Genomic DNA, 27,870 nt, shown 5'->3' with positions numbered 1-27,870 from the left:
ACTTAAAAGGAAAATAATTCAGCCTCTTGACATAACCCTTCTGAACAAAAGGGCTTTTTTTTTTTTTTCTTCTGCTCATAAAAGAAGGGAATTTCCTCATCTGGTTTTTAGACCAAACACTAGTAGTCTTCAGGGGGGTCAAAGGTGTCCCCGGGGTTACACGGTGGGGGGCAGGTCAGTTGGTGTCCATGCTGCAGGCCGCCTCCTCCCCCAGGCCCTGCTGGGAGCTGCTGGGTTGTATCCCTCCATCGGAGGAGCCAGGAAAGCCGGCGGGGGAAGGCGTCGTATGAAACTCGTCGTCTCGGCGCTGGTAGAACAGCACGTAGGCTGCCTTTGTCTAAAACACGAGGGGAGAGTCCGTTACTGGCTGGAAACCACCCATTCCGCCCAGTTTCTGTCGCGCTGTTCCAATCACACTCAGGGGTCGGCCATGTTGTCACGGACGTTTCATTGTTATAAATACATGAATATCTCTGTGCATAAAGCTTCCCCATGTCATTGCCTCAGGGCAGATTCCCAGAGATGGGACTGTTGATTCAAGAATATGAAAACCATAAAGAGGGGGAAGCCGCTATCGGGCTTACTCACCACTATCTGATCCTCGGAGGCCGGGGACACGTTGCTGTCGTCAAAGTAATACCATTTCCCATTCAGTTTGTTTTTCGCGTACGCAGTGTCTGCCAAGCCAAAAGGAGACACTCTAGCCGCCGCCAGAGAGCTGACCTGGCCAGCTGATCGGGCTTGCGCTAAACCAGACTCCAGAAAGTGAAAAATACAGGCCCTGACACTGGAAGTAATTTACAGCTTGGGTCCTAACAGCCAAAAACAACTCTTCCCGTTTAAAAATCTCGAAAGGGCTTAAAGAGGATGAAAATGGAGCTGTCAGAAACCAGCACTTCAAACTAATGTTGGGAAACAGCTTTAAAAAATGGCGAGCCCATGCCCTAACTGGTTTGGCTCAGTGGATAGAGCGTTGGCCTGTGGACTGAAGGGTCCCAGGTTCGATTCCAGTCAAGGGCATGTACCTTGGTTGCGGGCACATCCCCAGTAGGGGGCGTGCAGGAGGCAGCTGATCGATGTCTCTCTCATCGATGTTTCTAACTTTCTATCCCTCTCTCTTCCTCTCTGTAAAAAAATCAATAAAATATATTTAAAAAAAAAAAAATGGCGAGCCCCGCCAACGTTCAGGGTGTCCCTGCTGCCCCACTGCCTCTGAGGCCTGGGCAGAGCCGGGAGGGACCCGCTGGCGTCTGGGCTGTTGGCAGAGCTCGGGTGTGGACAGACTTCAGTCTGGGAGCCCAGAGCCCGTGGCTGGGTACCAGCCCTCACAGTGACCCAGCAGCCCCACAGCCAACACTTCCTTCTTGACTTGGTGCTGTTTCTAAGCAGGCTGTGTTTACAACAGCAATGCCAACAGCAATGCCAACTCCTGCTCCGCCCAGGCTCCCACAAATGACAGTGCTGAAATGGAACTGACGCCTCCCAGGTGTCATCTCGGGGTCCCCGCACTGGCTGTGGTGGCAGTAAAGGAGGTGAGAGGAAACACAGCCCCTGCCCTCACCATTACCAACACTGTCCAGAAACAGGTAGGAAGATGGACGAGCTCTTTTCGTTAAAAGGCAAACCCATGCACGATAGACATTTTGGAAAACACAGCAGAGCAAGGAGGCAAAGTGAAATTCACATCTTGGTGTGTCCTCCGAGGCGTCCCCAGCCCATCCGTTTCCTTGCTTTGGTTTCACACAGCTGGGATACTGCCTCCTGCAACGCTGCCGTGCTGTGTGTTTCCACTTTCACTGCATTCCCCCCCAACGCGCTGTGCAGTGGCCCTGAGCTCTTCCATCGAGTACATGGACAGCTGTACCAGCTCCTGATCACCACGCTGTCACTGACTTTCACTGTTATAAATACCCTAGAGGCCTTCCCCCCGCCCCCCGCAGCCCCGGCTTTGTCCAGAAGGACGTCTGGTCTAATTAGCATATTATGTTTTTGTTATTATAGATGAACATCTTTGTGCAGAAAGCTGTCCCAATACCATTTCCTGAGGACCAGTTCCCAGAGATGGGGTTCCTGGGTAAAGAACATGAGAGCCAGCCCAGCCACGGGGGCTCAGGGGCTGAGCGCCGACCCATGAACCAGGTCAGGGTTCGATTCCGGTCAGGGCACAAGCTCAGGATGCGGGCTCGATCCCCAGCGTGGGGCGTGCAGGAGGCAGCCGATCAGTGATTCTATCTTATCATTGATGTTCCTCTCCCTCTCCCTCTCCCTCCCTCTCTGAAATCAATGAAAATATTCTTAAAAAGTATGAAAACCAAAAGGAAATTTTACAAACGAAGGGGCAAGTGTATGGAAAGGCCCGAGGCCCACGGCGCCGCGGAGCGCAGGTGCTTCAAGGCCACGCCCGGCAGCAGGAGGGGCTGGAGGGCGCTGCCGGGCAGAGGGACGGGCGGGGCAGAGGGACGGGTGCCGGTACTTACAGTGGCCAACCCCCATGGCTCCGTAGTGATTGGACACGGCAATGAGGTCATACACGTAAGGCCTTGCTGACGGGTCGCAGACAAACTCGGACATGTTCAGACCTCTAAGCACAAAACACAAAAACATACATTAAACTACATTAAACTTAGAGAAGGTCGGGGTGACCCAGCAACCCCTTTATGCAGCAGACTAGGCCAGAGGGAGGCGCTCCAACCCCGCTGCAGAGGAACGAACACGCACAGGACAGGCCTGGTCCTGCTCTGACCGCTGGCCTGTTCAGGCTGCAACAGAAAAGGCTCCTGGGGACCCCGAGCCCAGACCAAGCGGCGAGGAAGGCTCTCGGCCCAGCGCGGGCTCGGGCACCAGGCAGAGATGCCGGTCACTCTCACAACTACAGCGGTGCCGTGGACGTTCACACCAAAGGGCCCCACGGAGCTTTCCCTCCCAGACTTTATTAGAAAATTCCAAGCACACAGAAAAGTTAAGAGTTTTCCAACAAATATTTAATACCCGCCACCTAAGTTCCTCCACTGACCCGCCCATCTGTGGGCAAGTACATGTATCTACCAACCCGCCCCCCGCAAAGCAGGTTAAAAACTGCCTTTGGTGGTGGAAACCCATCTTGTTGGCTGACGCTCCTGTGTCGGTCACACTCTGGACCCGGGGCCCGGGGAACCTGAGGAGACAGCCAGTCCCCGCCCTAGCCTGGGACAGGAGCGTGGTGGGCTGTGACCCCACCTGCCGCCCGAACAATCCCCTTCGCCCTGCAGACTCCTTTCCCCCTTGGGACGAGGGGGAGGCGCGATGGCTGAAGGCTCACCTTCCAGAGCCCAGCAACGCACCCCGACTGCAGCCAAGTCTGTGGCGGCAAACCCCCTGCCCCTCGGTGCCCCGCTCTTCCCCGGGTCGATGTCCCAGGGACGCTGCGGCCCGGGACCCACCTGACCGGGAATTCCACGACTGTGTCGAGCTTATCCCTCCAGTACCGGCTGTAGGAGAAACGTTTGAGGTGCACCACCAGGATCTTGGGCAAGGACCACAGGTCAAACTTCTTCGTGGCCTGTTGATGCCTCTTACAGTTGGGACAGTACCTGAAGGGAAGAGAGAAACCGCCATTGGGGGGAGGCAGGGAGCCAGCGCCACCGGGGCCCGCCGCTGGAGGCACCGCGCAGCCCACATCCCTTCCCGCACGCGGCGGCGGCGGCGGCTCTAAGTCACCTTCCCCAACGGGGATGGCGTCCTCAGTCTGGAAAACACAACCCACAGGGAGCGACCTGTGCTGTGGGGTCGGCGACCTAAGAGTGACGTGCAAACACGAGGGGATGCGCGTACCCCGCGGGCCCCGGCGGTGCAGGAGGCCGGGAGTCCTACCAGGGGTCGTGCTCCCCGAGCGTCTCCATGGTGGTGAAGAGCTCGATGCAGTCCCGCAGGGCCATGGCGGCCTTCTTCTTCTTGTGGGGCTGCAGCATGCTCACGTGCTTCTCGAAGGCCTGTGGGAACAGAGCGAGTTCTGCGGGGAGACCAGACCTTCCGGGCAGCTGCAGCGGCACGGGCTGTCACGGAGCCTCTTGGGCGCTGTCACTCAGCCCGGAACAGAAGCTGCTGTGGAGCTGACCGCGATGCCCATGCCCAGCCAGAGCACCTGACCGCCCGCCGCGGGGCCCTGACCGGCCTACCTCAGACTCCTGCTCATCGTAATACAGGCTCCGGGTCTCGGTGTCCCAGTCGATGGCCAGGGTGGACCGAGCTGTGGAGGACCAAGGTGTCACTCATTAGTGAAGAGCCGGCCACAGGAGCGGCTCTTCAGGGTCACGCTCAGGCTGCGCACCAGCTCGGGCCGCCTATCACCAGCCCTGCCAAGAGCAATGCTCTGCCTTCAGCCAGCCAGCTCTGCACCCCTGGCCCCACATCCTCTGGCAAAGGTTTCCCCAATGCACGACAAGCTCCAAGGCTGCCAGCTACACAGGATTTTGAAAGGATGGAGAAACAGCGGCTGGATGTGCCCTCCCGCCTTCACCCGTAAGAGAACGTGACAAAGTAAGGTTCACACAGCTGTTGGACTGCCATCCCTGAGGGGACACAGGCGCTGCCACGTGGCCCCGCTCACTGCCCGGAGGCCGCTTCCAGGCCCCGCGAGGGGGTGCAGTGGGGGGGGGAAGACTGCGCTGAGGAATCAGACTGCAGTTCCACAAAATTGCTGGAAAGTGCAAGACAATTTCTAAAAGGAGAAAGCTGCCCAGAGAGGGAGCTGCAGAGAGAGCTCAGAAAGACCTCAATAAGACTGTTATTTAAAGTGTTTAAAGCAGTATAGCAGAGAAAAGAAGCCAGCTAGCTGAAGGACATCGGCTCATCTCTCCTCCAGGGAAGGAGGCCGAGGACACAGATGCTACGCAGCTGCCTCCTGCCGGTGCCGGCGTCCTCCTGGCCCCGTGCTTGTCACACACGACGCGCACCTGGGTGGACGCCTCATTCCGTCCGGAGGGCAGGCCCCAGAGAGCAGAAAGCCTACAAAACCGTGACCGCCCGCTAGCTGGGTCCCATTCATGAGCACCCTTAAGGAACAAAAGAGAAACGCGTTCTCCGCCTCAGTGAGCCGAGTCTGGGAGAAGACAGCCGCCAGGAGGGAGACCGGGAGCACAGGCGGGAAGGGGGGATGGAGGGAGGCTCGCTCCCCTGAACCATCCAGGACGGGAGAGAAGAGGCTGACCAGGAGGGTGTGTATGAGTGAACGTGTGCGCCTATGTGCACAGTGTCTCTCTTTTCACAATTGATTGACTTATTGATTTTCGAGAGAGAGGAAGCAGAGAGGGAGTGAGAGAGAAACACTGATTTGTTGTTCTACTTACTTATGCATTCATTGGTTGATTCTTTGTATGAGCCCTGACTGGGGATCGAACCCACAGCCCTGGCACACTGGGACCCACTGACCTACCTAGCCAGGCCGCCGTGTCTCAAACAGCCTTTGGGGAGCTTCAAGAGAAGAGGGACACAGATGTCTGCTCCCGGAGACACGGAGGCCACGGCGCCCAAAGCAGTAAGTACCGAGGGCAAGTCCTTCCCCACGGACCCGGGTCCCCAGAGCCCGCTGAGGCAGACAGCGCTTACAGTTGAGTTTCAGTAGCTTCCCGTCCGTGGTGAGTGAGTTTATGTCGGCCGTGCCGTAGGAGTTCACGAGGCTGAAGGTGAAAAGCCTTCTGGGGCAGGGCCGGCCCGTGCCCTTCCTCTGGGTGGTCTCGCCCCGGTCGCCTCCCAGCTCATCCTCCCAGCTGCCCTCGGGCTCCGAGAGCTGCCCTTTGCCTTCCTCCAGGTGCTCCATCTCCTCCTCGTCCTCGCCTGCGCACAAACGGAAGGCCCCGGTGACACGTGCCGCTGTGTCCGTTAAAACGTTATTCCGTACCTAACCGCCCTGTTTCCTTCCAGGTCTTTAAAAACCTGTTTACTGGTTCTTAGAGAGCGGGAGGGAGAGAAGCAGCAACCAGCTGCCTCCTGCACGCCCCCTACTGGGGATCCAGCCCACACCTGGGCAGGTGCCCTGACCCGGAACCCAACCAGCAACTTCTTGGTACCTAGGGTGACGCTCCACCAACCGAGCCACACCAGCCGGGCAAGAAGCACCCACTCTGATCCAACGGATCAGAATTAAACCCTAACTCTGTCTCATGACCTTGGGCAGATCCCACAGTGCCGCTCGGCTTAGCCTGCCTGAGCTGAAGCCAGGCCCACCTGCCTAGGAAGGGTCCTCGAGGTGCCAAAGTTAGACGGCGGCGGGCAGCAGGGGCCGCCTGGGTCTGCTGTCCAGGCAGAGCCCCCGCTGCCCAGAGCCTCCCTCTCCCGGTGTGCACCTCTGGAACGGGGAGGGCAGGAGGGGCCTGGTCAGCCACAGCTCCACAGCGTGGCGAGCGCTCACCTTCACAGCTGCCTCTGGAGCCATTGCAGGCCCCGGGCTCCAGGGGCGAGCTGCCCGCCTCCTCGGGCAGCGGCTGTTTTATATAGCGGCTTGAAAAATGGAAGAAAAAACTGTCAGTTGTAACATTTAGGTGTTTTTCCCCACTACTCACCTACAGGTAGTTCACAATGTATACAGTTAGTCACCCACAAGGCAATTTAAATAAAAGGCTTTGAAGTCACGTGATGGCTCAGCACTTCAAGAAACTGAGAGGAACCCAACAGACAAGGCGTCCAGCTCCCAAGCCACTGAAGACTCCAGGAAGGTGCGCCCGTGGAACGGGGCATCATCGCTTTCAAAAGCCTCCCCCAGGGCCATTACTGCCCGCTTCAGACTGGCAGTGGAATTCTTCAAAAACGTTGTTCAAATACAAAATGCTGCCAAAGCACCGGACTCCCTAAGCAGGTGACTGACAGCTGCGGCAGACATGCCTCCAGGGACAGGAGGAGGCGTAGGTGCCCCGGGTCATGGTGCTTAAGAGGTGCCCCATCCCCACGGCACCTGCCGGGCCCGCCCCGGGGCGGGCACAGCCGTTTCTAATGGAAGCGGGAGCACCACAGGCGCCCTGCAGGGCGCTGTCAGCGCTGTGACCGCGTCTGCATTGATCTCAGGTAACAAGCGAATCGTCGTCCTGGACCAACCTGATCCGCTCACACACAGCCTGGTACAAAGACTCGAGGGTCAGCGTGTGCTTGGGGACAGACACCAGCAGTGGCTGCCCGTACAGCACTGCTCCGGAGGAGGGGCTGGACGGCCGGGACTTCCTCTCCCTGAAGTAGACCGGGAGCGTGACGCACTCTGAGCCATCCGCGCAGGTACTGCAGACTTCGTACCTGTCAATCACACAAGAGGAAGGGTCAGGAGCAGGTCCCCATGAGCGACAGAGATCTGAGCTGCAGCTACATGGTGGCCACGACCATGGTGACTGGACAGCACACTTAAGCACGAAGGGCAGAGAATCCACGTTCAAGACAATTCCAGGGGCTGGTCCCAAGGAGGGTCACTGCGCAGCCGGGGACCCGGGGCTCATGGACCCTCCTTCCCCAGCCACAGCCTGTGGTCCTTCACTGGGATCAGCGCAGCCGCCAGCCGCCAGCCGGCCCATCGCTCCAGACAGACACACGGGCCGGCCACCAAGCTCATCGTTTGTCACCAAGGAATTCAACTTTACAAAGCATTCTCAGTGCCCTGTCCTTTAACAAAACAAAGTATTATACAAGGTGTACACCTAGGATAGTAGCCAAAGACGCTCTATTTCAAATGAAGAAGCAAATTTACAAAACGAATCGCTTGTCATCTTTGTTCAAAAACACTGAAGTAAAAGAATCATTATCTAAATTTTTAAAAAATCAGTGATAACCAAAGAAACTGGTAAATACAAATCAATGGTTTTGAAAAATGTGTCTTACTTAGCGAACACATGGGACTGAGGAGATTTAGATGTTTTATCCTGGAACAGATGTTACCAAAATTGCTGGCAACCGACTGTAGTCTTCCCCTCTTCCTATAGGGGGAGACACAAGCTTACTGATTCAATTTTTGAAAACTATGAACACAGTCACACACACACACCCTCCCCAGGTGCCTGGCCAGCAGTTCTGAGGACAGTAAATGCAGGAGGTTTTCAATCGCACAAAAAAGTCCGAGCTGTGCTCCAGGGCAGCGGTCGCCGACCTTCTGGACCTCACGGACCCCAGTGGTCCGCGGGCCCCAGTGGGCGGCTGCTCCACTGCTGCTCTAAGGTAAGGCCCTGGTGGCCTAACATCAAGGCCACGAACCAGGCCTTGGAGTGAGGCTGGCCCAGATCCACGTGCCTCCTGCCAGTCTCCGGCTGCTGCGACCAGGCCACGCCCTAACGTCCACGTCTGTTCACTCAGTGGCCACACAACCACCCACCTCACAGCGCCAGCGAGAAGGCGGCCGCTCAGCAGCACCCACCACAAGCTCAGAATGCCGGGTGCTGCCATGGTGTCTTCCTGAGACTTTTCCATTCACCCTGAAAACAACTGGCTTTCCTGGTGGCTGGCCCTCAGGCCTGTGAAACCCACCCGCTGATGGGGGTCTGCCAACCGCCTCCCGGGGCAACAGCCAGTTCTCGGCTCAGCTATGGACAAGCCTTGGTTTGCAGGAAGGAGTTGGGGTCCGGGATGGACACGCCCTAGGCTGCGGCCCAGGATGAGCCTCGGGCCCTCCATTTGTAAGGTGAGGGAAGACGGCTCTGAGGAGGGAGGCTGCCGGTACCAGTGGGAGCAGAGCTAGGGTCGTGGGCGTGGTCGAGAACCATTCGTTTCAGAGTGCCCGAGGAGTCATAGGGCAAAACATAAAGGAAGAAATGGCCTCTTTCGTGTAGTGCATTCCTCTCAAAAACAAACCCTAAAGCCCTCCCCACCAAAGGCAAGTGAGCGAGCGAGAGGACTAAGGAGACAGCAGGCAGGAGGCTGGGGGCGCAGGCCAGCTCACGCTACCCCCGCGCCCGGGCGAGGGGCGGGCACAGAACTGCTACAAGGGCAGCCCTGAAGCAGGAGTTGGGAGGGCCAGGGGGGCCCGCTGGGGTCGGCGTGTGCTGTCCCCACAGGAATGTGGAAACTCGGTCTCGGAGCTCACAGCATCAACCTGTCCCTCGCCATGGCACCAGCCCAGGGGCCAGGCCTGTGCATGGAGGAAGGATGAGACCCTCCCGGGATTGGACGTCCCTGTGCCTTCCCCAGGCTCCTCCCACCTGCGCCTGTTCCTGAGAAAGGCATCTCTAACAGCAGCACCACCTGAAGGACCACTGAATAGAAGAGGCCTTCTTATCAGGTAGCAACCGACAAAAGGCTGTGTTCATGCTGAGAACCATCTGGAATGTCTGGCTCTGAAGGCCCAGGAGGTGCTTAGCACGGGTGGCTGCCCGCAGTTCCCTAGCACCCACCTCCGGCACGCAGGGGTGAGGGCAGATCCTCACGGGCCCCGGCTGCCAGGATTCTGCTCTGGAGACACTGAGAAGGGAAGTCTAGACCTCCCTGTGACCCCGCAGCAGAGCCCGCCGCGTACTCACACAAAAATGTCATCCCGAGGCATGATGTGGTTTAACCCTTCGTCCATCTGGAAAATTTTGTGGAACCGGTGATTATACACATCTGTGACCACCATCTGAGAATCAACAGGAGCAGAAAGATTACGGGAGGGATAAGAGCACCTGCTTCACACCGAGGGACAGAGGCAAGAAATGTGCGTCCAGAGAGCGCACCCTGTAACCGACCCTGAGCTCAGGGGCGGAGGCCCACGGGGGAGCGGCACGGCTGCACCAGCTGAAGGCATGCTGGCCACGTCTGACCGTGGTCCACCCTGGGCTCGGCCCTAGAGGGGCAGGGGCGGTGAGTGCGTGCTGACGGAGACCGGAAGTCACCCAGAAGTCTCTGGCGTGTTCTGGGGCCGGACGTCTCGAAGCCATCCTCAGCACAGGGCAGAACGGACCGAACCCCAAGCACAACTGCCTGGACCCAGCGGTGCAAGCGGAGTGGGGGGAGCAAGGGCACTGACGGGGCTGGGAGCGTCCGGGAGGCCGGGCCCTTGTGCCAGGGGGCGCGTCACTCCGCCCACCTCCAAAGCAGGCCAGTTCAGCAGGAGCCCAGCTCGGGCAGTGGTTTCTAAACACACATTTCTATCAAGAACATCTCAGTGTCACATAGAGTTCGGGGCAGGAAAGGACTTCTGCCTCCTATCGTAAGGGAGGTTACAGGAAGGGGTGGCAGAGTGGAGAGCAGAGCCCACTCCTGGCCTCTGACCGTGGCTAGTGCGACCCCAATGGAGGGAAGCTGGTGTCCCAGGCGGTCTGGGAGGGATGGTCTCAGCAGCAGCGTGCAGTCAGCAGGGCCAGGGTCCTGAGCATCCAGATGCAATCACACCCGTGCTAGCCAGGAAGAACCACCCCCCAAAGGGCTACAAGGCTGAAAACAAACTCCAGTGACTGTGAAGCGCCCCACCAGCTGAGGGCACTGCCCGCCTGCCTTACGTTTTCTGCAGCAACGCCCGACAGCCTGGAGAGCGCCTCACACAGGTCCGACACGGCGCCCATCAGCGGCACAGTCACGCGGTACTGCAAAGGCGAGACGGGGGTGAGGAAGAGGAAGGGCGCTCCCCAAAGGGTGGGAGATGAGCGGGAAGAGCACGCATTTGGGAGGGCAGGAGCGTCCTTCCAGGAAATCTACAGCGAGGTCAGGGCCAGACGGGCGGCCAGCAGAGCCAACAGGCAGGGCTTCTGCACCAGCACCCGCCTCCCTGTCCAGACAGCACAGGCGCTGCGCCAGCTCTTCCCTCGGAGCACGGACTTATTTATTTATTTACTGTTAATATATTTCTTATTGATTTCAGGGGGCGGGGGGAGAGATAGAAACATCAATGAGAGAGAATCATTGACTGGCTGCCTCCTGCACGCCCCACGCTGGGGATCGAACCTGCAACCTGGGCATGTGCTCTTGACCAGAATCGAACCCAGAACCCTTCAGTCTGCAGGCCGACGCTCTATCCACTGAGCCAAACCAGCCAGGGCAACACAGTTTTATTTTATTCTTAACTACGTTCTTCGAAGAACTATTAAAATTATACAGCCCTGACCAGTTTGGCTCAGTGGATAGAGCGTCAGCCTGCGGACTGAAGGGTCTCGGGTTCGATTCCGGTCAAGGGCATGTACCTTGGTTGCGGGCACATCCCCAGTATGGGGTGTGCAGAAGGCAGCTGATCTATGTTTCTCTCTCATCGATGTTTCTAACTCTCTATCCCTCTCCCTTCCTCTCTGTAAAAAATCAATAATATATTTAAAATAAGTAAATAAATAAGATTATACAGCTGCCAACCGGCCCTCATGCACCTTTCTTTAGAGACGAATGCCAGCAGACTGCAGTGCAGGCACGCAGCGAGCCATCTGGCCTTGCGCTCCGGCCGAGCTCCCCTGGCTGACTGAGGGTTGAACCTGACCAAGAAGGTGCCCTGCTTCTGAGTCCCAAACAGTCAGATTCAAGGACCACCTGGCAGATGAGCCAGGCTCCTGCAGCTGACGAATGAAGCACGCGGGAAGGTGGCAGAGAAGCCCTGAGTGACGGGTTACACGAAGGCCTAATGGAGGCCACGGGCTTCCCGTGCAGCTGCTGAGCTTCGGGTGAGGAAGATGAAGAGGCCCCACTCTGGGTCTGGAAACCACTCAAAAGGGAGGTGCCAGGAGGGTGCCAAGGCTCTCACCTGCGCAGGCCTGCAGCGAGGGTCAGCGGGAACCAGGAAGACCTCCATAACGCGATCTTTCTTCAAGGGCAGTGGGAGAGTTAGATAACAAAATGGGTCAAAGGTCACAGAAACCTTAGCACATTCTGGGCAAACCAAAGTAGATTTGAAGAGCCCGTGGAATGTATCCACAATCACAGAGTCGTTCCTCAGCCGATGATTCTCCCAGGCCTCCTTTGCAACCACCTGGCAGAAAAGAGAAAGGATGAGTAAGACGCCGACAGCACCCTCAGTCCCGCACCCCGCATCCAAAGGATTCACAGCCAGCCCAGGCGGAGCCCTGGCTGGCGTGCTTGGCTGGCCGGCGTGCTTGGCTGGCCGGCGTGTCCTCCCAGGCACCGGTCCTCCCAGACACCGAACGGTTGAGGATTTGCCTCCCGGTCACACCCAGGATGCAGGTTTGATCCCTCGTTGGGGTGCATGCAAGAGGCAGCCAATAGATGTTTCCATCTCACATCACTGTGTTCCTTCCCGCCCCTCCCTTTCTAGAATCAATGAAAAACGCATCCTCAGGTGAAGATTAAAAAATAAAAAAGCGGCCGAAACCGGTTTGGCTCAGTGGATAGAGCGTCGGCCTGCGGACTGAGGGATCCCGGGTTCGATTCCGGTCAAGGGCATGTACCTGGGTTGCGGGCACATCCCCAGTGGGAGGTGTGCGGGAGGCAGCTGATCGATGTTTCTCTCTCAAAGATGTTTCTAGCTCTCTATCCCTCTACCTTCCTCTCTGTAAAAAATCAGTAAAATATATTTAAAAAAATAAAAAAATAAAAAAGCGGAGACGGACCATGAGGCAGCTTGTGCGGCCCAGACCCTGGTCCAGATCAGCCAGAGCTGGACTGCTTAGCGGGCCACGCTCCCAGCACGTGCCAGCTCCACGCCATCACACGCTTAGTGCTGACAGAGAAGCTAAGGAAGCGAGGCCTCTGCCTGTCCTTTGAAGGGAGACACGTGCACCGAGAGCACTGGGCGCCCGGGTTTTCCCGCTCCAGGTCCTTCAGTGAGGGGTGGGTGAGCTAGTGGCTTTTCCTCCAAGAGGTAAACCTACGTCCAAGTACTCATAGTGGGCCCTCCCCTGCGGCAGGGTGCTTACTGGTACACACCAAGTCCCTTTCATAGATCAGAAAATCGAGATAAGAGAGTAAGTGCCCTAGTCATATCATGAAGACTTTTTGATGATCACAGATGGATTCTAACGAGAGCAGTCACAATCTCAAGAGCCCACCCCACAGGCACTTTACCGCCTCAGCGCGCCCCCGACTCTGCGTCACCCATGAAATGCTGTCACACTGACTTCGATATGAAGACGCCACGAGGGAGCGGCAGGAGCGACCTGAGTCAGCGCTCTCCGTCTCTGACCTGGAATGCATTTCTCACCAGCAGCCACAGCTACATCACCAACGACAACTGACAGCCAGGCCCTGGCACCGACACTCCAAAGAACAAAGGCCCGTCCCCGCAGCCCTCACTAGCAGGCACCGTTCCGTAAGACTACGTTCAGTCTCCGTGACGCACCGCGTCTGGCCGCCCATTGGCGTCCTGCAGCTCCAGGTAGGGCTTCTTCTTCACGCGGTTCAGGTCTTCGTGCAGTCCGTCCAGCAAGAAGGCGAGCAGCTCCTGAGAGTCTTGCTGCTGGTAGCCAGAAAACTGAGGGGCGAAGCGGCCCACCTGGGTCTACAACAAAGCAAGGGCACCCGAGGGCATCAGACATACGAGCCAGGGGAGTCAGACAGGAAACTGTCATACAAAGTAGATCTGCAGCCCTGGCCGGCTTGGCTTGGCGGTTAGCACGTCCACCGAGGACCGATGGGTTCGATTCCCAGTCAAAGGCATGTACCGGGGATGCAGACCCAGTCCTGGCCTGGGCATGTGCAGGAGGCAACTGATTGATGTGTCTCTCTCACATGGATGTCTCTCTTTTTTCTCCCACCTCCCTCCCTCCCACACTCTCTAAAAATCAATGGGAAAATATCCTGGGGTGAGGATTATAAAAAGCAGAGAGAGAGAGAGAGAGAACGAACAGAGAGCTTTGCAGTGAGCTGGGACAGTGAGCTGGGACAGTAAGGGACATCTGATTAATAGCCCAATTAATTCCTCAAGGGCCGTAAAGGGGATGCCGGTTCTCACCAGAGAGGGCTTGACCAGAAAGCCAGATGACAAGGGCTCTGGAACCTGGCCACTGCCCTACGGGAAGAGCAAAGGTGGCACCCTGGGCAGCACCCCTCCCATGCACTGACGTGAATGCCGCTCCAACTTCTCTGGCTCAGGCTCCGGAAGAGCTGGACAAAGGGCACACCCCAGCCCTGCTGCCGAACCAAACACCGTGTGCCGAGCGCTGGTCTACGCCGGCTATCCTTGGTGTGCTCCCCACCAGCGACGCCAGCCTCACCGGGCAGCGTGCTGGCGACGCACATCCCAGGCCCGCCCAGCCCTGCGGAAGCGGAGGTTCTGATGAGCCTGAAGCTGGAGAGCCACTGCTCTACCCTGTGCAAACAGCAGAGCCACTAACCACATGTGCACTCAGATGTAAATTAATTCCGATTAAAGACAACAAACTCAGTGCCTTGTTCACCCTCACCACACGTCAAGTGCCTCGTGGCTCCCATACCGACAGCGCAGAGATCTCCATCATCGAGGAAACGCCGCGCTGCCCTAACCTCTCTAAATACTGCCTGTCGATCGTCTGTTTACATGAGCATCAGCCCAATGTGTGTTACCCAATTCTAGTCTCTTATGACTTAATATGTGAAAGTAACTTAATTACCTTTCCCAGGAATTAATATGACCATGGGGATGAAAAGAATTAGTTTTCAATTTCAATGAACCATCTAAGATTTTAACTTTCTCAGTGAACTAAGGTGCTATTCGTTTTTCCTCCCGGAATGAAAATCTGCCGATCTTTACCAGGTGCTTCAGGAAGGTTCCTGGAAGCCCAGCGGTGCGGGCAGAGGATTTCTCAGATTTCACAAGATGGAGGCAAGGCACTCTCCCTCAGCAGGAAAAACATTCAGGGCGAAGGGAAGACCAAGTTACTCCAAGCACCCACCTCCTCCTCAATCATCTTCTTTTTTAAAAAAAAGATATTTTTATTGATTTCGGCGGGAAGAGAGAGAGAAGAAGAGGGGGGGGGGGGGAGAGAGAGAGAGAGAGAGAGAAAGAGAGAGAGAGAGAGACATCGATGTGAGAGAATAAGCAATCTGCTGCCTCCTTCACGCCTCACACAGGATCGAGCCCGCAGCCTGGTATGTGCCCCGAGTGGTAATCGAACTACTGAGCCACACCAGCCAGGCCTCCCCAATCTTCTCTCACTGTCTCTCACATCACCGTCCAATAATGCCAACCCAATTCCTAACTCAGGAGGCTCAACTCCAAGCACTGTGGGTATAGGTTCCAGGCTCAGAGAACTGGGAGCAGCCTTCAGATGATACTGGAACTTAACTTGAATGTTTGTGGTCCGGCTTAAGCTGCCAGCTGTGTAAAGGCTGGTACACAGAATACAGCATTCTGAGCAACCAGCTTATAAATGACTTCTCAAGTCCCCCAGCCCAGCGATAGGGCTGAGATCACTTAAGAGAAGTGCACTGAATAGCAGACCACAGGAAAGAAGGATCTGATCATGTGATGTTTCTAGTCTCAGATTGCATCTTTATATATATATATATATATATTTCTACTGATTTCAGCGAGGGAGAGGGAGAGAGAGACAGAACATCAATGATGAGAGAATCATAAATCAGCTGTCTCCTACACGCCCCAGATCCCGCAACCCAGGCGTATGCTCTGACTGGGGATCGAACCGTGACCTCCTGGTTCTTAGGTCAACACTTAACCACTGGCTCACACTGGCCAGGCTCAGATTCCATCTTAATCCCAAAATGCAAGCAAAAGAAGGCCTCATTACAACAGGAAACTAGTCTCCCCCACATGGGGGCGGGGGAGTGTATACATCAACCGACCTTGAACATGCGAGGCGCCACGTGAGCATCCCTTCCAGACCACATCTGCTTAATGAGCTCCGCATAGGCCTCTGCGATTTCGCCCTTCATCCCCAGAGGGTTGTCTCTGTTGATTTCGGCCTCATACTCATCTTTGAGAAAGTAGTCCGTCAGGGGCGCGGTATTGCTCAAGCACTGAAAGAGAACGGGCCGGAGCTGACGCCCTGCCGGAGAGCGCTCGCAGAGACAGGCAAACCCCGTCCTAAAGGGCCAAGCAGGGCCCGCGCCAGCCACAGGGCGTCCTCAGCACATTCCCTGGGAGGCTCACACAGCAGGCACAGCCTCCCAGGGGCCACGCTAACCTCCCGGTGACGGTCTCGGGCCACTCCTACCCGGGTCCACTCAACGTCACCGCCTGAAGCTCGCCCCTTTACCTGCAAAGCGGAGTTCATGAAGCAGGTGTTCCCCAGGTTTCCAAGTCCACAGAGCCCGGGCTGCACGTGAGACGACGGGGGCTCCTGACAAGTATACGAAGCAGAGAAGCCAGATCCACTGGAAAACACAACCCACGTCACCAATAAAAGCGAGCGCCACACATCCGCCCTCAGGGTGCCTTTCGGGGCTGCGCCAGGGCCTCTCGAGATCTTGTCTGGTAATAACCCCATGATACACATTCTCTCTCCTCCCCTCTGCAGCCCAGCCCCCCTCCCAGCCCTGCCATGATGTGGCAGGCTAGCAGGTGGTCAGCACTTCCTGAGGAGGAGAAATGCTATCTGAATTCTCCACTTTCAGGCTGCGGCAAAGGCTAATTTTGTATTCCTCCCGAAGGCCAACCGCCAGGTGACTTCAGGAAAGAACACCGTGGCTACCACGATCAAGAGCGTGCACCTGTCACCACCTCCCGGCCACACTCAGTCTGCCCTGTGTGTGCCGTGTGGCAGAGGCTCCTGAATCGCGCCGAGAAAGGATCGCAGCCATCCCGAGGGGAAACAGGCAGGGCTCTCCCACAGCAAGTCACCCCCAGAGCTCCTCTGCCACAGGCCAGCCCCTCCTTTCCCAGTGACCCCGTGACCCCCAGTGACTTAGGCTGTGCGACAACGCCAGCTGGTGGGAGAACAAGCAACTTAAGTCAGTCCTAGGCGGCACCCTTCCCTGTGAGCAGGAAGCGGAGCGAGAAGCCACACGCAGCAGGTTCCCGTGGGAACCCGTCCCCTAGCTTAGTGCCGCAGCCAAAGAGCTCGGAAAGGACTCAGGGGGGAGCGAGGGGAGGGCCTGCTCTTACCCCCTGCTGACACCGGAACTGTGCATCCCAGAGGTGTTAGTGCTACCACCATTTGCAATGGGAGAGGCAGACACAGAGGAATAGGGACTTGCTGATGATTTTGGAGAGGTAGTGAAATTTCTGCTAGGCGCAGTGCTTGATCTGGGAAAGAGAAGCAGAAACAATGCTACTGACTTTCAGCAAAAAGCAAGCCCTATTTAATGCCTTAGGTCTCTTCTCAAGAAATAAATGTCCTCTTGCCCGCTGCTGTGGCTCGGCGGCTGAGCATCAATCCATGAACCAGATCACAGTTCGATTCTCGGTCAGGGCACCTGCCCGGGTTTCAGGCTGGATCTCCAGTAGGGGGCGTGCAGGAGGCAGCCCATCAATAATTCTCTCCCATCATTTGATATTTCTCTCTCTCCCTTCCTCTCTCTAAAATCAATAAAAACATATTTAAATAAGTAAGTGTTCTCCATATTCAATTATTTAAATTGCAAAAAGCCTATTTCCAAGAAATTAACTGGTCATTCAACCACCTGGTCATATACTGAATCTTTCAGTAGGATAAACCACAAGTTTGATCTTCAGGGTTCAGTTTGATTTATAAATCATGAGCTTCCCTGAATTTTAAGAGCTACCAGTGAAAGATATGGAAAAATAACATAGAGATGAATTACCCCAAAAATACTCGTCCCAAACTGAACAGCTGGCCCTAAGTACACCAGAACAGAAATGGCAATTTGCTTTCACTATGCAAGGGGGAATGCTTTTGTTTCTGCAAATTCACCAAATGTGAGGAGCCTATTTCAAACTCATCTTACCTAATAATAAACAAACATGTAAATTGACCATACCTCCGCTACACCCACAGCCAATCAGGAGTGAGTATGCAAATTAACCCAACAAAGATGGAGGGTTAATTTGCATATGTAGGCGCAGAGTGGCCAGGCGGGATGCCTGCTATTGGGGGGGACACCACAGAGGGAGCTACAGGAGCGGTGCTCTGGCCGGGAGCGAGGACTTGCAGGCTCCTGGGCGGCCAGGAGCGAAGCCAGGGGAAGGCAGGCCTATTCTTGCACGAATCTTCGTGCAACGGGCCTCTAGTATTTCAATATTTTTCACAGCATCTTATTTTACATTTATTCCCACTTCCAGGTTAATTCAAGAATTGCCCCAAATAGTCAATAGATACCCATTTTATCAATTTTCTACTAAAACCCATATAAAAATATGCAGAAGGAAAGTGAGTCATTCTGCACTGTGTCAAATTGTACAATGATGGCTCTCCTTCCAGTTTTGGGGTTATTTTTAGAGTACAGAAACTGATGAGAGCACCCAGTCACAGCACGCTGCCCAGTTCATGGGATCTGGTGCCAGCCAGGGTTCCTGTGAGAAGAAAGTGAAATGTGGCAGCAGAGATAAGGAGTGATCCTGTCTGCGCCCTGGCAGCAGTGGGCAGATGTCAGGAAGCCACCTGGGGGCCTAAAGGGAACTGAGTTCTGCTCGACACTCTGAAGTCACAGCGAGGGAGAGGGAGAGGGAGAGGGGGCTCCCAGCCTCTCACCTCCCCACCTTCTCTAACCCTGACATGACAACCACTTGCTGTGCTCACAGAGCCTTATCCTCGTGCTGCAAAGGAGTCCAAGAACTCAAGACCGCTCGTGAAGGGAGACCCATCAGAGCCAAGGGCGCACTCTGCCACCACACAGGTGCCCTGGGCACACGTTTCAGGTTTGTCCCCTGGGAGGCAGGCACCCCATCTCCTATGCCAGCAGGAAGTCACTACCCAGGGCTGGTCTGATGTGGCAGCCTCCGTTATCTCAGGGGTGGAAACAGGTACCACAGGAGAGCTGAGTGCAGATTCTGACATACAGGGCCTCACAGTGTGTGGTCTAACACTCCCCTTTCTAGTAATTATTTACTGGTTATTCCCTTTAATTTTGTTTGTTTGTTTTTAATTTATTTTAGATATGGAAGAAGGGAGACACAGAGAGACAGACAGAGAGAGAAAAAGAGAGAAACATCGATGTGAGAGAGTTACATTGATTGGTTGGCTCCCATACACACTCTGACTGGGGATCAAACCTACAACCTAGGTGCATGTCCTGGTCAGGAATCGAACCCGTGGCCTTCCAGTACGTGGGATGATGCTCCAACCCACTGAGGAGCTACACTGGCCAGGGCTCTTCCCTTGAACTTCAAAGGGCAAAAATCCTTATAAGCCAATTACACATACCCAAGACCTGTCCATTTTCTGGTTGAAATGAAAGAAAAAAAAAAAAAAAAACGCAAAATTTTATTTGACATTTGATTAAAATGTTCTAGAAAATACTGTCAGTAATTTTCAGAGTAAATTCAGTTGAAAAGAAACCCAGTGATGAATATACATAAGGATACTGTTTGATTTGCTCAAAAATGTACATGATACAAAGTTCTTGTTAAACTACACTCTTGACAAACAAATCAAAAGCAAGACCTGTGTGCAGAAAAGTGACTTGTGTCTAGAAAATGCTTGGGCAGTCATTTGTCCTCAGGCCCTTCAAAGCACCTGTGGGGCACTGCAGCTGGGACACAGGCACCCAGGAGACACCTGACTCTCAGGTGTACATATTAGGTGCGGGGAGACCTCCCTCTCCGTGTGCATCTCCTGCCACCGACACGCTGAGATACAGGCTACCCCTCCCAAAGGATCCCCCTGCTCCTACAGACACTCTGGCCTCCCGGCCCCTTTCTACCAGGTATGTCCTGCTTCAATCCACGTCAGTCGGTCTCAATTACACGTCAAGCGTGCCCTGAGCCCAGGGGAGGCCCTGTGACACGCGCAGCCTGCACCCCTTGCTCTGCTGCCCCGTTCGCTCCTCAGATGCCCTCCAGGCTGCACACTGCTCGTAGGATGAGCCCACCCTGAAGACTGACCTCAGCATCCAGAGCCCAGCACACGGCATTATCATGCCTTTACGGTGCCCGAAGCTGTGCCCCCCACACCAGCACTAGTCGCCCCCGTGTGTGTGCTCACATCGCCGCTTCGGGAACACCGGCCCTTCCCCTCCGCGCAGGCAGCCCTTCAAAGGGGACTGCGAGTCGGTCAATGTGGCTCCGTGGTTGAGATCAACCCATAAACCATGATTCCCAAAGGAGCTATGAACCCATCACTATGCACCCGCCACTGTCCAAGGCCTGACTGAGGAAAGGGAGCAAAGACCAGACCGTCCCCTGACCATCAGAACACAGACACCGCTTCCCCATCCTATACCGTAAGAAAAACCCATCCCTTCTTTCTGCCGCCTTCCTGGACACGCACGGTCCCACCCCCCGCACGGGCACCTCCTGAGACAGCAGTGCCTGAGCCCTTGACAAAAGCAAAGTCACCTCCTGCCTCCCCCACACCCCCTGCCAGCGTTCCCGTGGACGGCTGCCCAGAAGCTGCTCAGCAAAGGCCAGCGCCTGCAACCAGGACCACAGACTCTGCTACAAAATCCAATGTATTCCCACCTAAGAAGCCTCTTTCTTAGCCTAAGTAACTGCCTTAGGAAGTGTCTCTCACACCCGTGCGCCCAGCCACCGGGAGAAACCTTCACTTACTTTGGCTGCAGGGTCTGCCTCGGCCACGTGCCATCCTCATTTTGGGGCTCAATGACTAGCACCTGAGAGAAAGGGAGAGCCCCATGTGGAATGTGCAAACCACCTCACTTCGGACATGCTCAGAACCGAAGATGCCTGGCACCTCCCCCCCGCCCCCGGGCTGAGCTGCCTGCTGGGCATGCCTGGGCCCTCCTACCTGACCCTGGTACAGCCCCGCATCCTGGACAGTGTTGTCGAGCTTGCTCAGCTGCTCGTAGGTGTTGCTCATGTACTTGTTCCACAGCCGCGTTTCCCGCTCCGCAGGGATGTTGAACAGCTTCCGCATCTCCTTCTCGATGGTGGCTGGGGACAGGCAGGCACATCGCTCAGAGCCGTCTCCAGAGGGCAGGCTACAGACAGCCCTGGCCAGCCAATGCCCACTCTCCTTCCTTTCCCGAGGGCCACAGGACGCTCGGGATCAAAAGTTCTGACTGACCTCAGGCCAACATCTTCCATGGGCGGCCTCTTGCCTCAGGCCTGGAAATGTTCCCTACGCTCGTCCTTCTCTGATGACTGGGTCCCATTTATAGCACAGAGCAAGCCCGAGAAGTGAGAACACTTATCTTTGGAGTTGAGGCAGATCTGGTTTCAAACACTCAGCTCTGTCACCTTCTCACTGGGACTGTTTAGTAAGTTACGTTAAGCTCTCTGAATCTGCGTTTCTTAATCTTTACCACCAGATGTCGGATGGGCAGGGACCACGCCTGCTGTTCTCGAGAAGATGACTCTCAGGCTTAGCTCCCCGCAAGAACACCCTGGGGAGCAGCTCCCGGTCAGGACAGGTAACCACAACACGAGACGACCTGGTCATACGTCTGAAGAGGGCATCCCAGCTTCCCTCCCATCAGCCACAGTGCTCCGCACTCTCTCCAACGGGCCCTGGAGCCCGGCCCAGCTGCTCACCGATGGTGTCTGCCTTGCTGAAATGGCAGCTCCGCATGTTGGTGGGGTCACTGTTCTCACAGAGCTTCAGTTCCAGCAGATACACCTCCACCTTGCAGTGCTTGACAAACAGGCCGTACTCCACGACCTGGGGAGAGGCACAGGTGAGGGCGGCCCTGCACACCGCGCGGTCCTGGCAGCAGCGTGGCTCAGAGGCGGCAGGCAGAACGCCACCTGATAAGCACTTTCCTTACGTGGCCAGGAGATCCGAAGTTCAGATTTTTAAAGCCCCTGGCATCTGGCCTCGGCGTTAAAAAACGCTTTTCCACTCATTAGGGCCAACCAAGAGCACCAGGACGGAACCAAAGCCAGCAACATCACCGAGCTAGCAACATCACCGGGCAACGGGAAGCCACTGTTCATCTCTAAGCGGGGATCACGGTGCTTCCCCTGAGGCACAGGCACCGGTCAGTGAGAGGACCAGAGACTGTGGCTAAAGCCCTTGGCGGCACACTCGCCCCATGGCAGCACTGGGCAGGAGGGGACTTCTGCAGGAAGCTGGCATGCACCCACACTTTTGATCCTTAACCCCTTTCCAGGTTCCAGGTTCCAAGCTGGAGAAAAAGAAGGTAGCTCTGGCCTACTGACTCTTAGAAGCATGGCTTCGGATGACAGCTCTTTCCTCCTCTGCTACGGAGGGAACAACACACCAGGCAGAGAGAGATTCGCCCAATGCCTACTAGCACCTCTCAGTAGGCAGGGGCTCCTGAGGATTCCCCGCTGGTAGGACAACCCAACTACAGGTGGGCGTCGGAGGGGGGTCTCCTCCTGAGTCCTGTCTGCCCGAGGGGTTAACAACCTGGGTTTTTATCCCAGGGCCTGCCTTCCTTCAAGAGGCTATTCCTCTCTGGGTTATAAAAACCTGGTGTTTGCCCTGACCGGTGTGGCTCAGTGGATAGAGCGTTGGCCTGCGGACTCAGGGGTCCCGGGTTCGATTCCGGCCAAGGGCATGTGCCTTGGTTGCGGGCACATCCCCGGTGGGGAGTGTGCAGGAGGCAGCTGATCGATGTTTCTCTCTCTCGATGTTTCTGGCTCTCTATCCCTCTCCCTTCCTCTCTGTGGAAAATCAATAAAATATATTTAAAAAAATACTTTAAAAAAAACAAAAACAAAAACAAAAAACCCGGTTTTTGAGACAGTCAGCAGTGTGGCCAGACGCGCAGGCACAGGGGAAAAAGCAGAAGGACCAGCAAGGCTGTGAGATAAACAAGCAGCGGTGCGTTCCAGCATGCCCATGTGGCCCCAGGTGAACGCTCTCATACAGCAGTGTTCCCACGCCCCTGCCCGCTTTGCTGGGGAAGGCCGCTCACTGCAGCATCCTGGTGAGCAGCCTCACTCGTCCCCACGCACCACCACAGCTCCCTACGGAACTAGAACAAAGGCCTCCAACACCTCCATTCAACCGCTTGGGCACACCCAGTTCCGCTGACCCCAACACCAGTGTCCCCCAGGGAGCAGGGAGACACTGGCCAGCAGGTGTGATCACCATGCACTCACTTTTCTGACGATGGGCTGCTGGCCTTCTACGCAGCCATACCAGTTTAGTAGCTTATTCCAGGCCTCCGTTGGGACCAATACATAGTCCAATTCATCAATTAAATGTTCTTTCAGGGTCTGACTCTTGGGATCTGAAAAAAGAAAACAGCTTATAATTCACTGCTCTTCTCCCCAGAAATGTTTGTTTTACATGATTCTTATGTCTTTTTCAGAAACCAGAAAAGTATTTCTAAGAACAGAAAAACTTACAAAATTCTGTCACTGGCCAGAATAGAGCAGACCTGACTATCCTTGATCTCTAGCCATGTTTTCTGAACATTTTATGAGGAACTGGTATTCCTTCTAAGATTAAAAGAGAAAAGCTCCAATTTACATTTCCAAAGTACTTCCACTTCCACAATTAAAATGGCTAATTATTATGAATATTTAACAGAATATTCTGCATAGTGAAACTGCATTAAGGTCAGATATCGTCTTCCCCTAAAGACTTACTAAGAAAGCAAACAAACAAGTCACTGAAGTTAAGTTTATTTACCAAGAGTCACTGAGCACACACAGTTTTATATATATATATATATACACACATATATATATATTTTTTATTGATTTCTGAGAGGGAGAGGGAAAGATAGAAACATCGATGATGAGAGAGAAGTCAATAAAAACATTTTAAAAACGTATTTTTAAGAAATGGTTAAGATGATAAATCTTATGTGCATTTTACTACAATCTAAAACAAAAAGGGGGCCCTGGTTGGGTAGCTCAGTTGGTTAGAGATTATCCTGATATGCCAGTTGGGGATTAGATCCCCGAACATATAAGAAGCAATCAATGGCCCTGACTGGTTTGGCTCAGTGGATAGAGTGGAGCATTAACACTGACAGACCACACACCTTTTCCGTTCATCAACAGAAGGTGGTCCAGGGGTTCCAAGAGATTCCTCCCAAAAATTGATACCCGCCCGGCCGGTTTGGCTCAGTGGATAGAGGTCGGCCTGCGGACAGAAGGGTCCCAGGTTCGATTCCGGTCAAGGGCACATGCCGGGGTTGCAGGCTCGATCCTCAGTGTGGGGGGTGCAGGAGGCAGCCAATCCACGATTCTCTCTCATCACTGATGTTTCTCTCTCTCCCTTCTCCTTCCTCTTGGAAATCAATAAAAATTTTTTTTAAATCAATACCTAAACTCCAAACCTTTGTCTAATTTATAAATTAAAAACTTATGGAAGGTAAAAGTTATTCACGTATTGTCTTATTTGGAAAGATACACCTTCTTCATTTCTCACACTAAGCACTATGCAGATCTGGCCACCCAAACTATGCCACCAGCAGCCGGAAGCCTTTACAATGGGAAAGGAGCCCTGGTCACGTAGCTCAGCTGGTCCTGGGTTTGATCCCCAGTCAAGGCACATATACTGGGACAACTAATGAATGCATGGGTGGGTGGAACAGTGAACTGATGTTTCTTTCTCTCCTTTCCCCTCGCTCTCCTCTCTCAAATCAATCAAGGAACCAACAGCTTTCAGCATCATCAACCCCAAGTACAACAGTTCTATAGGGCTCTCTTCCCTGAGGCTCAGTGACAATTTTCCCAAATACGTCTTTCTTATGCTGCTGTACTGCAAATGTAGGCAACTTAACCGGAATTTTCAATGCAGTTCACTAGTTTCATTTAAAACTGGACCAGTTCAAGGGCATCATGCTAAAAACCACATGGGTTTGAGATGAAGATTTAGCCTCTACAACTGTCTTCCACGGAGAGGCAAATAAGGAAGGAAGAGGAGAGCAGGTCAGTCGAAGTAGAGGCGTCCATCTGATGTCTAGCAGGAGCACGGGGAGAATGAGAGAAGGGTGCTCTGTAGACAGCACCAGCCAGGATACGCTCTACCTTCAACTTCCCACACTTTCAAGAGCCCCTTCCAAGTCACTCCCACGACCGTAGGTGGAAGGCAGCCAGACAGGGACTGGCAAGTGACTGAGAGCCTGGGAAGGAAGGGGTTACCCTCATTCGCCCTAGATAGGTCATTCCTGCACTGTCAGTGTTACCGAGTTTAAACGGAATGTACTTCTCACTTCCCAAGTACACAGCAAATAGTTCAAGCCAAAGCCAACCTGGGGGACCACAAAAGGAATGTCTGCCCTTAGATGAAGGTCATGTAGCAGACCTTCCCAGAGCCCCTCCAGCTCTAGGATTCTCATCACTATTACTGTTAGAAGCCTTATGAGTTCCCCTTTAGCCCTGGTTGGGTAGGTCAGGTGGTTGGAGCATCGTCCTGATACGCCAAGGTTGCAGGTTTGATGCCAAGGTTGCAGGTTTGATTCCCAATCAGGGCACATACAAGAAGAACCAATGACTGCACAAGTGGGTGGAAAACAAATCAATGTTTTCCTTTCTCTCTCCCTTCCTTTTTTTTTTTTTTATATACTTTTTATTATTATTATTACTTCAGAGAGGAAGGAAGAGGGAGAGAGACAGAATCATCAGTAATGAGAGAGAACCACCCTCCACACGTCCCCAACTGGAGATCTCTCCCTTCTCTCTCTAAAAAAAGAAAAGATCAATAAATTAAAAAAAAAAGAAAAAGCATTCTCCTTTTAAAAAAAAGAGAAAAAAGGACGAAGTGCAGACATTTTTGCCATGATCCCCTGAGGCAACTTCATGGTAAAAAGCCATTCTGTGACCTACTTCAGGAAAGAAAGCACCTGGCATTGTTTATTATGTAACTCAGCCGCCCCTCAGTGAGGCCTGAGCCGAAGCACTGCTCATTCTTAAGAGCACCCCGGTTATTGGTACTGGGTCCCTGGTCAAACCTCATGCGCTGCCTGCCTTCCTGCTGCCCTGATTCTGGGCACAGGAGACAGGTGCCTCTGTCCTGCCTGCCAGGGAGTCTAACGCCGGGCCGCACAAGGCCGAGGGAAGGCTGACTGCCATCTCTGTGCAGATCCAGGTGCCAGCGAAGCTCAGGGTGTCAGCCATCACTTTTTCAATCCAGTGGCTTCGGCCATTAGGAGCTGAATTGGATCAGAACTCAGCTGACTCCCCGCCTCTCCCATACTGCCGCTGTAACAAGCAGCCATCACCAAAACGCTGGATGAGCACCGACGGGGCTACAACTTGTCCCGCAGTTAAGGTAACAAAGGAAATTCTGGTTCTCAAATTTCAGATTCCAGATGGAATTTCAAAATGATACCGTTTCTCTCTATTCCATATACTAACCTACAATCTCTAGCAGAGCTTTGCGCAGTGCCAGTATCCTAGCCAATGGGGTTTACCCGAGGCGCGATTATTGCTAATAAAAATAAAATCTCTAGCAGAACTAGTTTGCAAAAAATCGAGAGAGATTTTAAATACTAGAAGCATGTTCTTGTTAGAAGCAGTTAATTGAGGATGAAACCAACTTAGCTTCTCCCTGAGGGTCTGTAAAGACCTACCATACACACAAATAGAAGACACTGTATCCCCTCACAGGAGGAACGTCAGGTTCACACTGTGCGTGTTACATATAAACATGACCCCAGGCCACAGCCCAAATGACACCAGTTAGAAAAGCAACAGGAGCTCGGCTGGTGTCGCTCAGTGGATTGAGCGTCGCCCAATAGACCAAGAGGTCCTGGGTTCGATGCCCGGTCAGGGTACATGCCCAGGTTTCGGGCTCCATCCACAGTAGGGGGCGTGCAGGAAGCAGCTGATGGATGTGTCTCTCTTATTAGTGTTCTCTCTCTCCCTCTCCCTTCCTTTTGATCTAAAAATCAATTTAAAAAGAAAGAAAAGCATCGGGAGTGATCTCCTTCCCGGGAGCACACCCACACTCTGCCTCCCTCTCAGGCGAGCAGCCCCTGAACTCTCGTAAGGGTCCCCACGAGACTTGCAACGAGGGGAGCAATGGCAGTGGTAGCTTGTCCTGGGCTGACCCCCTGAACCTGTCTCCAAGGCCCCCTTTTCTCTGACTTCGCAGTGAGGCGTCAGCCCCGCTTGGGCTCCTTTCTTCCCTGTAACATTTCAGGGTCAGAGCAGCCCTGCCCAGGCTCTGCTGCTGCTGCTTCTACCGTAAGCACGTCCTCCCGTCACTGCCCCAGCTTTACCAAACGTGCTGTCACAGAGAAAGCAAGAAAGAAAGAAAGAAAGAAAGAAAGAAAGAAAGAAAGAAAGAAAGAAAGAAAGAAAGCAAGAAAGCAAGAAAGCAAGAAAGCAAGAAAGCAAGAAAGCAAGAAAGAAAGCAAGAAAGAAAGAAAGCAAGAAAGAAAGCAAGAAAGAAAGAAAGCAAGAAAGCAAGAAAGCAAGAAAGAAAGCAAGAAAGCAAGAAAGCAAGAAAGCAAGAAAGCAAGAAAGCAAGAAAGCAAGAAAGCAAGAAAGCAAGCAAGAAAGCAAGAAAGCAAGAAAGCAAGAAAGCAAGCAAGAAAGCAAGAAAGCAAGAAAGCAAGAAAGCAAGAAAGCAAGAAAGCAAGAAAGCAAGAAAGCAAGAAAGCAAGAAAGCAAGAAAGCAAGAAAGCAAGAAAGCAAGCAAGAAAGCAAGCAAGAAAGCAAGCAAGAAAGCAAGCAAGAAAGCAAGCAAGAAAGCAAGCAAGAAAGCAAGCAAGAAAGCAAGCAAGAAAGCAAGCAAGAAAGCAAGCAAGAAAGCAAGCAAGAAAGCAAGCAAGAAAGCAAGCAAGAAAGCAAGCAAGCAAGCAAGCAAGCAAGCAAGCAAGCAAGAAAGCAAGAAAGCAAGAAAGCAAGAAAGCAAGAAAGCAAGAAAGAAAGAAAGAAAGAAAGAAAGAAAGAAAGAAAGAAAGAAAGAAAAGCAGCAGGACACCGTACCTGAAAAGAGTCCGGAGTTATCTATCGGGCCAGGAAACATGTTGTGTTCACCCACATTGTACATATCCCAGCTGTCGAAGCCCACATACTTCTTCCACTGTTTGAACCACCGGTTGTCAATAAGATACCTAGAGACAGACAAA

At 53.8% G+C, this 27,870-nt stretch overlaps 1 protein-coding gene across 2 annotated transcripts in view; it reads right to left on the bottom strand.

Moving 5' to 3' along the window:
• Positions 1-9: 9 nt before the first annotated feature.
• USP4 (ubiquitin specific peptidase 4) overlaps positions 10-27,870 on the bottom strand; it is a 30,178-nt gene continuing 2,317 nt past the window's right edge. The window contains exons 2-22 of one of the 2 annotated variants that reach the window (XM_080673523.1): positions 27,728-27,855; positions 22,937-23,067; positions 21,401-21,527; positions 20,655-20,800; positions 20,459-20,520; positions 16,895-17,035; positions 16,047-16,164; positions 15,634-15,807; positions 13,193-13,351; positions 11,642-11,866; positions 10,419-10,502; positions 9,462-9,556; positions 7,066-7,257; positions 6,386-6,474; positions 5,584-5,811; positions 4,155-4,225; positions 3,850-3,968; positions 3,420-3,569; positions 2,478-2,581; positions 589-677; positions 10-337 (exon numbers count right to left, since the gene is read on the bottom strand). In XM_080673523.1, coding sequence (XP_080529649.1) covers positions 176-337; positions 589-677; positions 2,478-2,581; positions 3,420-3,569; positions 3,850-3,968; positions 4,155-4,225; positions 5,584-5,811; positions 6,386-6,474; positions 7,066-7,257; positions 9,462-9,556; positions 10,419-10,502; positions 11,642-11,866; positions 13,193-13,351; positions 15,634-15,807; positions 16,047-16,164; positions 16,895-17,035; positions 20,459-20,520; positions 20,655-20,800; positions 21,401-21,527; positions 22,937-23,067; positions 27,728-27,855 — 2,794 coding nt within the window. In that variant the 3' untranslated portion in view covers positions 10-175. The remainder of the gene's footprint in view (positions 338-588; positions 678-2,477; positions 2,582-3,419; positions 3,570-3,849; positions 3,969-4,154; positions 4,226-5,583; positions 5,812-6,385; positions 6,475-7,065; positions 7,258-9,461; positions 9,557-10,418; positions 10,503-11,641; positions 11,867-13,192; positions 13,352-15,633; positions 15,808-16,046; positions 16,165-16,894; positions 17,036-20,458; positions 20,521-20,654; positions 20,801-21,400; positions 21,528-22,936; positions 23,068-27,727; positions 27,856-27,870) is intronic. The other variant, XM_080673524.1, reaches the window with a different exon arrangement.

The sequence above is a fragment of the Plecotus auritus genome (genome assembly GCF_963455305.1).
Source record: "Plecotus auritus genome assembly, chromosome: 6".
Taxonomy (NCBI): Eukaryota; Metazoa; Chordata; class Mammalia; order Chiroptera; family Vespertilionidae; genus Plecotus; species Plecotus auritus.
This window is presented reverse-complemented; position numbering and strand designations above follow the sequence as displayed.